This window comes from Heliangelus exortis, chromosome 15 (assembly GCF_036169615.1).
Source record: "Heliangelus exortis chromosome 15, bHelExo1.hap1, whole genome shotgun sequence".
Classification (NCBI taxonomy): domain Eukaryota; kingdom Metazoa; phylum Chordata; class Aves; order Apodiformes; family Trochilidae; genus Heliangelus; species Heliangelus exortis.
In genome coordinates, this window is record NC_092436.1 from 299,105 (window position 1) to 312,312 (window position 13,208).

The 13,208-nt window shown below is 45.6% G+C and overlaps 1 protein-coding gene across 1 annotated transcript in view; it reads left to right on the top strand.

The window, feature by feature from the left end:
- The first annotated feature begins 8,997 nt into the window (after positions 1 to 8,997).
- The window catches only part of PPP2R2B (protein phosphatase 2 regulatory subunit Bbeta), a 56,776-nt gene continuing 52,565 nt past the window's right edge, over positions 8,998 to 13,208 (top strand). Inside the window, exon 1 of the mRNA XM_071758633.1 lies at positions 8,998 to 9,373. Within this exon, the coding sequence (XP_071614734.1) occupies positions 9,295 to 9,373 (79 nt within the window). The 5' untranslated portion in view covers positions 8,998 to 9,294. The remainder of the gene's footprint in view (positions 9,374 to 13,208) is intronic.

Below are 13,208 nucleotides of genomic sequence, written 5' to 3' on the forward strand. Positions count from 1 at the left end.
CCGCCACCCCCCCTCAAATACTGGTCAGCCTGGGCGGGGTCATTCATTCTTTTAAATTTGTGTAACGTCACAGAGGTTTATTGCTTTAAAATAGGCAAATTACTGAAACTCCCCCCCCAAGGTGCACCCTGCCTTAAAACAAGGAATTGCCGCCTTCTGGAGGGGGTCAGTCCCTCAGAGTGCTGAGCCTCGGGCCCAGCTAACCTTCAGCAAAGTGCCTGAAATAAAAGCATCTCTGGTGAGCAGGGTAACAAATCTGTGCTGCAGGGAATTTTAATGATTCATCTACAGCTTCAGCAGCAGGAAAACCTGAGATTCCCTTCCATGGCCGAGGTCGGACTTTACCTTTTGGAGAGGTGGGACCCGCACGTTTAAGGGAGCTTTGCAAGTTTAAGGGAGCTTTTCCCAAATGGACTAAAAATTGCAGGATTGAGTATCCTTTCTATTCTGTCTTTCACATTAGCGATTTAAATGAAATTAGAATTTTTTTACTGTAAGTCATTAGGATTAAGTTTTTATGATTTATTTTTGGCTTTTTGTTTTTTTGTTTTTTTTTTTTTTCAACAAAAGCTAGAGCCAGTACAGCTGGTGGCATCAGAAGTTAAAATGTTACAAAAGTATTAATTCAGAGTTGTTCTCTGCAGAATAGAGAGAGTTTCAGGGCATCTCTGGGCAACAGATGATGTGCTCCTGGGGACACCACCACAGCTGAGAAGCAGTGGTGAAATTCCGAGGAGCAGCGGAATTCCCTGCGGAGGAAGTGGAGGGGTGGGGGGTGTCTGCCTGCACCGACACCCCGAGCAGAAACCCGGGGAGGAGAATCAGCTTCCCAAGGCACCCGTCATGACAACAGCCACCTCCAGCCTCCCCCGGCTGGTGACAGGAGCAGGCGGTAGATCTCTGGTGCCTTCTAATGGAGAAGAGGCAGAGAGTTGGTTCCTCTCTTCCTAGAGGCTCCGCAAACCCAGCGCCTGCTGCACCGCTACGGACACCCGGGATCCCTCCCTCCCACCCCCACCAGAACCTCTGCAGAAGTCTCAGGGAGAAAAGCACCGAACTGCTGCCATGGAATTTATTAAAAAAAAAAAAAAAAAAAAAAAAAAAAGTAGTTTTATTCTCTTTTACACTTTCAGGGTTTTATCTATTCAGCCAAATATATTTTTGTTTCAATTACCAAACAGTTGTTAGCAATGGCTTTCAAAAGTTTAGCCATGTTTACGTATTTCCTAGAACCTTAAGCCCTAAAAGAAGTGAACTTGGAGTGCCCAAAGCTTCTACTGAATCAGAGATATTTTGAAGTGGATGCTTGATCAAAATATTGAATATGTGTGAAAAATAAGGGTTTAAAATAGTTTATTGTTTTGTTGAGTGTATCTTTCAATTTAATAATGTTTGTTTGGTCAGTTTGTTGAGATAGCGTGTTGTATCCTGTTATTTTGGGGTGTATGTTTAAGCGTACTTACAAGGAGGAAAACCCAGAAAAATAGGAGGAAGGGCCGACCGCAGAGGCCCGCGAAACAGGGACGTCAGTGACCATTCCCCTCAGCAGCAGAGCGAAGCCCGCGAAGCAAGAACCAGTGCTGGGAAAGCCCGCAAAATGAAAACCAATGATAAACTGATAAGAGACTAAGGGGAAGGGGTTTATGAAAAGTATAAAGAACCGGTTTTACCTTATTGAACTTGCCAGCCGGTGGTGGGGCTACGGCTACGGCCACCCAGCGTGCTGCAGCGCGCTGCTTTACTTATATCTCTCTCAATAAAATTTTTAAACATGGAGTCAGCGTTTTTGACAATATGGATATTGATATAGAGATTTAATCGAACTTAAAACTGCTATGCTGAGTATTTCACTTAGTTTCAGCCCAGCAGAATCCCTTGCAGCTCCCTATACCCAGTCTGTTCTGGCGGGCGGGATTTGAACCCAGAGGCAGCAATTCTGCCGTCAGCCACGGAGGGTCACTGGTGATCGATGCTCTGTTCACAGGTGACCGATGCTCATTGCTCACGGGCTCACACGGAGAGCAATAACTTCTTGTTTCAGATACTTGCATCCGGAGTCATCAGGGGAAGGTGATGCCCGCTCGTGGGGAGCCGCTGGTCCACACATCCCCCATCCCCAGCATCAGTTCCTGGAGCCTCTTCCCTTCAGCGTGTCACAGAGGTGCAGACACCAGGGCTCCTCCAGCAGCGTTGGGTCGCCCACAAGCAAGGAGCGAGGTTGTTCCGGATGGGCAAAGCTGTCCCGGTGTCAGGTGACCCGTCTAACGGAAGGGAAGCAAGGACTCATCTCTTCCAGCTGGGGATCAAACCACTGACTATCACTAAACAGATTGCAAACCCTCCCGCGGGGCAGTGAAGAAATATATTACTCCTCTGAAAGACCCATAAAAGTCATGAGAGATGAGATTTGCCTAAGAAATATCATAAGAGGGGATTCTTTCTCCACTGATACAACTTGAAGGGTGTCAGTGCACAAAAAGATCCTTGTCTTCAGCTGATCATCTGAAAGAGTGTCAGTATCATACATTGTCTTTGGCTTTGGAAAAGCGGAAGGCAGAGATGGGTAAGCTACACAATGACGAGCTCTGTTAGGGCTTGGGGGTTGGGTTTGGGTTTTTTTTTTAGTTTATATTTGACAGATATGTTTGCTACCTTTATCCTCAAGAATGAACCATGCCTGGGAGGCATCAAGTCCCAGTTCCACAGCCAACAGGACTTAGGTATGGGTACTGCCTGTTCATTGTTACACTCACAGCTCCAAAGGCAATGCAGACAGCTTCAGAGCTGTACCGAGGGGTGTTCCTCAGCACCACCCTCACTCCATGCATTCCCTTTCCTCAGCTCTGCCTACACCTGGAATAGGAGCACTCTCTTTTCTGACACAGACAGATACAAAAAGAAATCTGCCTCATTTCACTTACATGTTTCTCCTGCCACAATGAAGGCCACCTAATCTTGATTTTCTTGTGGGTATTTTGTTTGTTTGTTTCTTTGTTTTAAAATTCCCATAATATTTACATTGTGAAAAACTGGGGAAAATCATAATATGGAAACAAATGTTTTAAATGCAGTTTTAAATATATTTCTGCAGAAGTGAATGCTTTATGAACAGCTTTGTGCATGATAATAGTAGTGAGTGTGTAACAGCTCTCCTGGGAGCTGAGATGTTAGCAATAACTAACAACAAATGAGCTCAGCTTTACTGCACTGAGAACAGATGCACAGACAAGTTAACTCTGTTTTATGAGCACACAATGTGTCAATAGATGCGCTGGGAAGTAAACAGTATTCCTACTCCCACTGCTTTTCCCTAGTACCAACCATAACCTCACACACCAGGAGATGTTCTCTGTCTCCATCACCTGATCCCACCAATATTAACAGACTGTCACATGAAACTGACTCGATGCTCTCCCTCTGCTATACCTTCATGACTCATTTTCTTTCAGGTTGAAAAGGACACCAAAGTTGTCAGGCAGGATTTGTTCTTAGTGAAGCCATGTTGGCTGTCTCCAGTAACAAATGCTACCAAATAAAAACTATCAAAGTGAGGGTCTAATTTGCACAGAGTTCCTGTCATGGCAACACGAGAACTAATAAAAATGTTACAAACAAGAAATAACAACAGCACAAGCCTTATTACAACAGTTAGAAAAAGATGTATTTATTCACTGGTTTGCTCAGGTAGAGAACCTGAGGTCTTATTGCTGTCGTGACTATACAAAGAAAATCTTACATATAAAGCATTCTTATCCCAGAGGGGCTTGATTGCCATATTTGCTTTCCAGTTTTTATAATTTGCACTTCAAATCTCTGCGGGAAAAAAATTGCTATAACAGCTGTTGATTTGTATGAACTAACTTGCATAAATGTTCTTCCTCCTCTCCTTCAGGGAAAAGTCTGAGTAAACATGAGCCAGGGAAACCTATTCCCTTAGAAGTCATCTTCCTGGCAATCTGAAGAACTTGGTTGTTTGCAAAAGTAAGTAATTTTAGCATTGCAGGGTTTTTTTACCTATGCTGGTGCTCAGCTGTTTACAGCACCTTTCAGTTAAGACCACAGCTAGTTGAACAACCTGGGTTTTGGAAAAGAAACCTCTGCATTTCTTAATTTTTTTTTCAAGTTTTAATGAATGTGGAAACATCTGGCAGATCACCTTCTGAGTTAAAAAGCAGTGTTTCTCCTGGGGAATGAGTCCACCCTCAAACTCCAGAATTATTAAACAGTGAGAATCCTGCCCACTTGAAGGAGTGAGGAATCGACCCTAAAGCACTCCCAGTGTAATTCCTGTCATATAAATGGTGACTGAATACCAGAATTCTGATGGGTACCTAGTGAAGCAGATAGGAAAACCTAATGTTTTTGCTGGTTTGTTCTTCCATACTAAAAAGCTCTGAGTGGCTGAGCTAGCAGCCCCTGATACTCAGCATGATGCTATTGTGCAGTATTTATTATCAGGAGTTGCATAGCCAGGTATTAAACTTTAGGAATTTTTCTGTATACTGCTAACAGAAGTCTACCGATTTTGGATGAAACCTAGAAATCCTAGCTTCTGTCAGCCCCTGCTGGTGAGTCCCATGTGAGACCTGCCAAAATGCTTAATTACAGAGAGTCAATTATTAGCGATGTCTCTCAAGTGCAGATGCAGACTATCTCCCACAGAAACTCTCCTGGAGCCAAACCAGGCTGAGGAGCCAGCAGCAGAGCCTACAGCACCTGGGTCCCCTCCTCCACATTGCACAGCACAATTTTAAAGCAGAATGGGCTGTGATTCTTTACAAACACTTTCACTTTTGGGTTTTGTTTTGGTTTTTTTTGGAGACTCCAGGGGGACAGAACAGTTGACAGGGAGGTCCCATGTTTTCCTTTTTTTTTTTTTTTTTTTTTTCCAGGCAATTAACAAGTCTGCAGCAGGACCCCCTGTCTGAGTTCAGTGCCGTGCTTGCTGCCCGTGAAACACTCTCAGCTTCTGTGCCTCGTTTCACCTGTGTGTAAAATGGGTAAGATGACATTTCCTGTCCTGATGGCTCTTTTGTGTGGCTTTCTTCATGTCTGGAAATTGTTTCGAGTTAGAATGTGTGTTAGGATAAAAGGAAGCAAGTTGTCCTTTGAGGCAGCGGATTTTTTTGTGCTACAGTGAAAACTGCACTACAGAAAGGGAAATTCTGCAGAGATGTCAAGAAAATGAGCAGCAGCAGTTGATAAAATCCTAATTTCTTGGAGTGGTTTAACACAGAATATTGCTACAGCAGCAAGCAGAGTTGAGAGAGCTACAGCTTAATGATACGCCTTATAACAGAAAAGCCTGTAGCATTCTTTTAAATCAACTGCAGTGCCCTTCTGGTTCCAGGCAGACGTTGGTTATAATATTACAATGTGCTGTAAAGCAGCTTCATTCTGCTTGGGCTCATTGCTAAGCAGTTCACAGCTACACTAACCACAAACTGGGAAAACAACAAAAAAAAATTGTTGTGGTAGTAAGAGTAGTTCTTTTTCTCTGTTTTGGTCTATCTTTAGCAGTGTTGGGAATGACTGGGGACATTAGTATTCTGATGAAGAGAGGCTGTGACAAAGCCCATGACTACAGGGCCTCCTGACTCTGTGATGCTGCCAGTGATGGAGAGGGGAATGACTCCGATTGCTCCGTGCTGGAAACAGCCCTGCCATGGCACGGGGAGTGCAGACAGACAGGCAATTCATAACGTAGGCATCATGCTCTCAGTGTCACAGTGTTAGCTTTGCACTTCGTGTGGGAGAATGATACCAGGTGAGCAAATATTTATCTTCATGCAGGGACTGCAGATATTCGTGTGCCAATTTGTATGTGTGTGTTTGTTCACAAAAGGACAAGCTATATACCAGTGTGATTGTATCTTACCTCCCTTCTGCATGTCTTTCCCTGGCAGGATTTGGAAACCTCATGCAGGATGTGCTGTGGTGCTTTTGTCAAGTGAAAGGAACTATAGATATTGGGGTGACAGAAGGTAAGTTTATTTTTCCTTTTGTTTCTGCAGTCAAAAATAATTTGTTTGCCATGTATATCTTGCCTAATCAATGTGCAGAGGGGGTGTTCATGTATTGTTGGAAACTGCTGGCAAAGAGCTAAGTCACACTCTCTTGGTTTCTGCCTTCATTCTGTGCTTACACGTTTGAAAGAGATGGACCTCTACAATTACCTATTGATCCAGAAAATTCATTTGGAGGCATTATGTCTTAATCGTATATTAAATAGTCTTCAAAATAGATTTGCTTTTGGTTTTTGGCTGTTACTTACAGAAGTTTTCAGGGAATTCCGAGGTAGCTTCTCCCACTACACATCCTTTACTGGAATCAGTTGGATTCTGTTTCTGAGTAACATAAGTATGACTTGGTGCTCATTCTTGTACCTGGAGTTAAAATAAGTTGCAGTGCATACACTTCTACAGATCTGTATCTGTGTGGAAGGGAATGATGCATGCAGCTGGAGGACTCAGGAGCACGTCCCCTTTCACACTCCACAGCTTTCAGGGTTATTTGTGCTCCTCAGTCACCCCAGCACTTCTGTCTCTCCAAGCACATCTGTTCAGCATTGAGCTAACATGCGGACTGCAAAACAGGGAACAGTAGAAAAGAAAAATACATTAAATTTTTCTGTCTTTGAAACTGAATTTATTAATTCAGTTCTGTTCATTCTATGACTGTTCTGCATTAAACTTTCTACCGGGCATTCTCCTACTCTTTCTCATCCTCATTTCACACTTTTGTCTTCCTTTCTCTTACTGCATCAGCCATTAATCCATTAAATCCATTCCCCTTTATGCTCTATATGTTCTTTATCCCTCAGGGATAACTGAATCCTTCATCACACCCCTCATCTCTTAACCCTCCCAGTGAAGGCAGTGGCTTTGTGCCATGGGGAGGCCCAGCACACAGTGATGAAATCCAGTCTTCCCGTGTGCAGAGCAGGTTGGTTTGTATTGCTGCAGTGAGTTTGCATTCCCATGTGAATGTCTGTGATGTTTTGTTTGGAGCTGGATTCTCAGGGATCACCCTGCGGACTGACCACAGGATGGGCAGGCTGGTATCTGGAACACAGCATGTGAGGGTGCTGCCTGTCTGGACTTAGTTACACCAGCAGGATTGTGCCAGTGTTTTCTGCCTGAAGCCAGAGTGTGGACATTGCTACTTGTAGCATTTCATCCCTCCAGCTGAATGGTTTTGGGCTTGAGAACAGTGCTGGGGAAGGAGCTTGCTGATCAGTGGAGCAATGCCTGGGGAAATGTTGCTAAAAGTGCAACTGATCACAGCTCCTCATGTGGATATTAATAAATGCAGGAACTGAGCTGGCCTATTAGATATATTTATTTTGTTATATTGCCTGAAGTGTGATCCTTCTTTAAAAGTGCAGTCTTGTAAGGCTGAGAAGAGGTCCCATCTAGACCAGCAATGCACTCTTTTTTCCTTTGAAGGTGCATGGTTTCTCAGGCATGTTCTCAGCTTGCCCTAACCTTCTCTAAAACCATCCCAGCTCCAGAACATTAGTTCAATAAGCTGCTTGCAAATTCACATTCTTTCCCAGGTTTTGTTGTACACTATTATGAAAGTGGTAACTGAGATGCTGTGATCATTAAAGCTATGTAGCTGCAGTTTTCACATCTATTATGTGGTTTAATTATGCATGCCACACCTAATTTGCATCTGTAATTTCAACTGGAGATGACACCACTTTCTCAAGTAAATCTGATGTGGTTTCTGGATGCAGCTAAACAGCTGTGTTGAGACATCGTTTCTAGTTCCAGTCTATTATATTAAATGTAATAAAAATAAATAATATATTAAATAATCAGCATCATACATGGACACATAATCTGACTTTCCAAGAAGAGTGCTTTACAAAATACTCTTTATTTCATATCTTGTTTCTTGGAATGGACTTGGGACACAAATATACTTAATCTTCAGCCTTCACTTGTGTGTGGTGCAGACAGAGAAAGCCATCCTCTCTCGGAAGGCTTTGCATTGCTTGAAGCCAAGCCCGGGATTGCTTTTCCACATCCAGAGAGAGTGTAAAGAGCAAGATGCTCAAGTGAAACCAAAATCTCTTCTCTTCACTGGCACAGGTGCTTTCTATCTCATTGGTGTAAATGCATTTGTGCTATCACCTGCTAATTAGCAATGAAATTATAAAGCCTGCAGCCAGATGATGAAACCAAACAGCCAAATGCTCCAGTGCTCCATATGAGGTAACAACAGCAGGGAAGGATAGTGAGTGGTTTGGTCCTAAACCAAAAATTTGTCTGAGGAGTTATTAAGCAGCAGGAAAATGGGGGGTGTGAGCATCAGCAGCTTAGCACTTTATTTCCTTCAAACCTGCCCTCCTGATGCTGTGATATTTTGCCTCCTGTGCACCTGGGCAGGCTGCAGCAGGCCACTTGGCTGTGGAAGGAAGGTTTCTGCCGGAAAGAGTAGGTTGTGATTGAAAAGAAAAAAACCCGGTGGAAATATTGATCTAGATCTGTTGCACTTAAACGCTGCAGGTTAAGCTGAGTATCGAAGAACGAACTGAGAGCAAAGCCCCCGAGGAATTCATACGATAGCAAAATGTGTTTGTACTCCATGGCTTGACTTGCATGCTGTGGTTTGATCAGTGCCTTTCCGGCGCCTGCTGCTTGCTGCCTGCTCTGGAAATGCTTCCCGAGCACCCGGAGCTGCGCAGCCGCGGGGGTCGGGCGGCTGTGGCCCCCAGTGAGGGGCAGAGGCCCCCGGGCCCCTCCGGGCAGGAGCTCTGGAGCTGTGCTTGGCGCGGGGCGGGGGGCAGCGGAGCAGCCAGGCATCAATGTTCTTGGGCTGGTACCGGGTCCCCCCGCGGTGCCGGGCTGGGCTCCGGGGCTGCGGGGGGCGGGATGGGGGCTCCGCCGGCTCCCCCCTCGGCACCGTGCGGGGGTCCGGGCCTCTCCGCTCCCCCCGCGGTGCCGGGTTGCCGGGGGTGTGTTCGCGGGCAGGACGGCCTTAGTCAGCACTCCGGGCCGCGCCTCCCGATGCGGCGGGGCCGGGCCGGGCCGGAGCGCTGCGGCCGCGGCGGGTCCGGGGCCATGGGGACCCGCGGGCAGCCAGGCACCCCCCGCAGCCAGCGACCACCATGTAGGCTGCCCGGGCCCCGGACAACCCTCATGGACTGAGGAGAGGGTTGCGTGATATCCTTCTTTATTTTTTTTTTTTTTTAATGTTTCTTTAGCGTTGTGTGGGTTTATTTCCCTTCCTTTTTATTGTTTTTTTATTATTATTTTTTAAAATTTTCAATTACCGTGCTGGAAGATGAAATGCTTCTCGCGCTATCTGCCGTATATCTTCAGACCGCCCAGCGCCATCCTCTCCGCCAGCTGCCACGCGGAAGGTACGCGGGAGGGGGGGGGGGCGGGCAGACAGAGCCCCCTGCGCCGGGGGTCCCGGCTCCGAGGGGGGGAAGCGGCTGCTATAGGCTGCGGTGGATGGCGGGAGGAGGATGAGAAGGCAGGAGAAGGGCTCAGCAGGGCATGACTTGGGTTATTCCTGACAGTGCTGCTGCGTTCATGGTTATCCCTGCACTGATTGTGCAAACGGGCAAGCAGCAGAACCGGCTGGGGGAAGAATTTCTGGTTATAGCTCTGCACGTTTTTCAGGTTTATGTAGTTTGTAAATGTGGCCTATTATTTCGTCTGCATGTTCCCAAGAAAACGAAAGAAAAAAACCGTGTCTAGCACTTGCTGTGTTTGGTTACCTGTGCCCTTCCCCTCCTTCCCCAAAGCTCCTTTTCGGGTCTTGGCAAAAGGGCTCTGCAGCTCTTCGGGATAAACGGAATGTTCTCAGCAGCGTTTGAACTTTGTATGTTGTGGGAAGGAATGCAAACTATCGGGTCTGTGTGCGCTCCCACTCCCGTGGGACTTTTCCCGTGGGGAGTGCTGGTTCCTGCTGGTTGATAACCCCGTGTGACACGGCTCTGCGTGTGTCTGCTGTGAATCATCTGCCACTGCCCAAACAGCTCCGTGGGATCAAAATTCCACCCCACGGCTGCTCCCCTGCCTGGAGCCACAGAAGCTTTTCCTCATGCACCAGAGTTGGTTAATGAGGAAACCCACCCCTCCTATCTCCCTGTGTCCACGGGGTCACTCGTGGGTTGGTGTCCCATGTTTGAGTTCAGTCCTGCTCAGGAGCACACGCTTGTGTCCCGTTGACCTTAGAGGTGTGACTGTGGCTTGGCTGAATAGCTGAGGTTTGAGGGTTTGAGTCCACAGACTGTCCTTCAGACCATAACTGACTCCTGAGCTGTATCTGTGGAATATTGTTGCAGAAAAGCATTTATTGGTACATCACTTAACATGCAAACAAGGTATTTGGTCTGCCTTGTTCTCGTGGTGGTGCGTGCACTGAAAATTGATCCAAAGATGTATTTTATTGTGGAATTAGCACTGTGGGCTTTTTATCATTTATTATGTGGTATGAAAAGAGGGTTAAATGAGAGAGGGGCTGGTGCCTTCCCAGAAGTATATGTGTGTTGGTATCAGGCTTGCTATGGGCAGGCTGCAGCAGCTGGCAGCCTTGGGATGTACGTTTACAAAATAAAACACTTCAGAATGAATACATACATACTGATCAAATAACTGCCTGGGGTTCTTAAATGCAAACTTTTTTTTTATTTCTGCAACATGTTCAACTCAAGGATATCAAAGATCATTCAAATCCTTAGCTAAGTAACCTTCAGAAAAAAAGCCTTTGAATTAAGAAAACAATATCCTTTCCTGCAGACAAGGAAGCAAGCACAAAGATGGGAAGTGAGTGCTCTGAGGTCATGAAGTCTCCAAACATTGACTTGTGTATGTTTTTCTTCCAGAATTTAAACAAAAACATATTTTTTGCAGTTTTCTAAGCAGGGCTTGAAATGCTAGCTGTTCTGCTTTTGGACACTTTAGTTGCTATTTAGACATATAATAGCTATTTTCTATCCTTAAAATCTGTCGCTGTGCTTAGGAGGTCTTTAACTGCATTATTAATTTGACAGACCAACAACTTGGAATACATCTTCAGTAACTTCCAAATTTTTCCAAATCTGGTTGACACTGAGTTAGCCTGAAGGTCTCGAATCACTTTCTATTTCATGCTGCACATTGTTTATTCATGCAAATAATTTAGAATTACTCAGCCAGTAGCTGTGTGTTAGGAGCAGGCATAGCCCAAGCACTAATCGTGGCAGAGGAACTCTGCTTCTGGCTGGTTTTCTTTCTCACGGGGAGTAAAACAGCTTCCAACTGTGCTGTGGGGAGATTTCTACTTGCTTGGGAAATAGAAAACATAGAAATAAAGGAAAACTTTCTGTGTCCAAGACACTCCAAACTGAGACGGTGTGTGATGGGTGCAGCAGGTTCGTGTGTGTGTGATAGGAACGGGAGGAGCTGCTGGTGGTGGCCAAGGGCTCTGAAACCCTGCCGTGCTTCATCCTGGCTGCTGTCAGCTGCAGATGTGAAAGGAGGAGCAATTCCGTTTCAGATGTGACTCACTTTGGAGAACAACAAGCGGGGAGGGAGCACGGGAAGGTCCCGACTCGCAGCTGCAGGAATGGAGAACAAAGGGCTGGCTGTAGAATTGCCCCGGGCTGTGAGCTGAGTCTGGCTCTCCTCAGTTCACTTCTTGGCCGGCTCTAGGACGTGGTGGTGGTGGCGGTGGCGGTGGCGGCTGTCCTCTGGGATGTGCATCTGGAGCTTCACCTGTGTCCTCTGTGCTCCCGGGAGCTGCTGGCACAGCAGCTTGGGCTTGCAAGCATTCCTCCAGAATCAGAGTATTGGGTCAGGGCTGGAAGGAAATGTGGGTAGATTTCTTAGTGGCATGTTGGATGGAGTTAGGGGAAAAAAACGAACAGTCCCTTAGGAGTCATCTGGTGGGATTAGCTGTGCTTATTGGTAGAGTTGATCTATTACAGAGATTCTTACAAAAGATCTTCATCCATGCCAGATTTGGTCAGGAATCTTACTCCCTTCCAGCTGGTCTCTAAGCTCTTCTAATTTAGCAATAAATTAGTTGATTTGAGATTTTTGAGTGGGAGGAGACACACAGGAGAAAACCCTTGTGCCCCATTGCTCCTCCCAGGTTTCCAGTGAGGGTCATTTTCTGTTTTCTGAAGCCTTTGACAGTTCTGCATTTCTCAGTCTGTGCCCAGACTTTGCAGTAGCATTTTTGGAGGTTCTAGCAGAGGTGACACAAAGGCCAGGATCTTTGATCTCTTGTGTTGGAGCTGATTTTAAAGCTTAGCTCAAAGGTGCCCTTAAGCTGGAGGGTTAGCTTTTTTAGGGGTCTTTAACATGAAAGCTCAGCCAGAGGCACCTTAAAACTAAGCTTTTTACCTTGGGGGGGGCCTCTAGGCTAAGTTTTTTGCCTTTGGAATATTGTTGAGTGATGCATGTAAAAAATAAAAATAATCAATTCCTCAGATGTGTTAGACAGAGGATTCCTCTGTGGGTGACCACAGAAGCTAAGTTCATGTTTTACTTCTTGTCATATTCAGATCAGTAGAATAAGCCAATTAACAGGGTGAAGAGAAGTGTTGAAAAGGTGTCAGAAAGCTCCTGCTGCCATGGGCTGAACTGCTGGTGGCATGGAACAGCCCAGGGACTAGCTGGCAGCCAAGGTCCTTGGCTTGGAGGGAACCTGAAAGAGACAATTTTCTGTTCCTTCCTTTAACTTTGTTACTGTGATGGCCCTCACAGTTAGCATCAGTCTGTCAGTTCTATCCCTGCTGTGTTGACCACAAGTGGGTTTGTTTTCCTGGTGAATCATTGCTGTGGCTGAGTTAATCAGCACCAGCAGTTGGTGAGAGCTTCACTGAAGTCCTGAATTACCCCAGAATAAACCCCACATGAATTAAATTTGAAGCATCATTAATACTGCCGAGTGGTGTGTGCATTAGAGGTACAGTAATATTGTGTAAGTATGCAAATATGGTTTGGTGTAACTAATAGTCTATAATTACATGAAGAGAGACCATTAGTTTAAGGCTGATGGAGAACACTGAGCTAAGATTGAGCTTCCTACAATAATAGCATTTCCTGATTTAGCTGTTCTTTAATTTCTCAGTCTGAATGCCAGATCAGCCTTTGCTTTTTAGTGAAGAACATCAGCCTTGTGCAGGAATGCAGCCGCCTGCTCTTTCCATAGCAGTAAATAAGGTTAATTTTGTGCAGCCATGAAGAAATGGGTTGTTG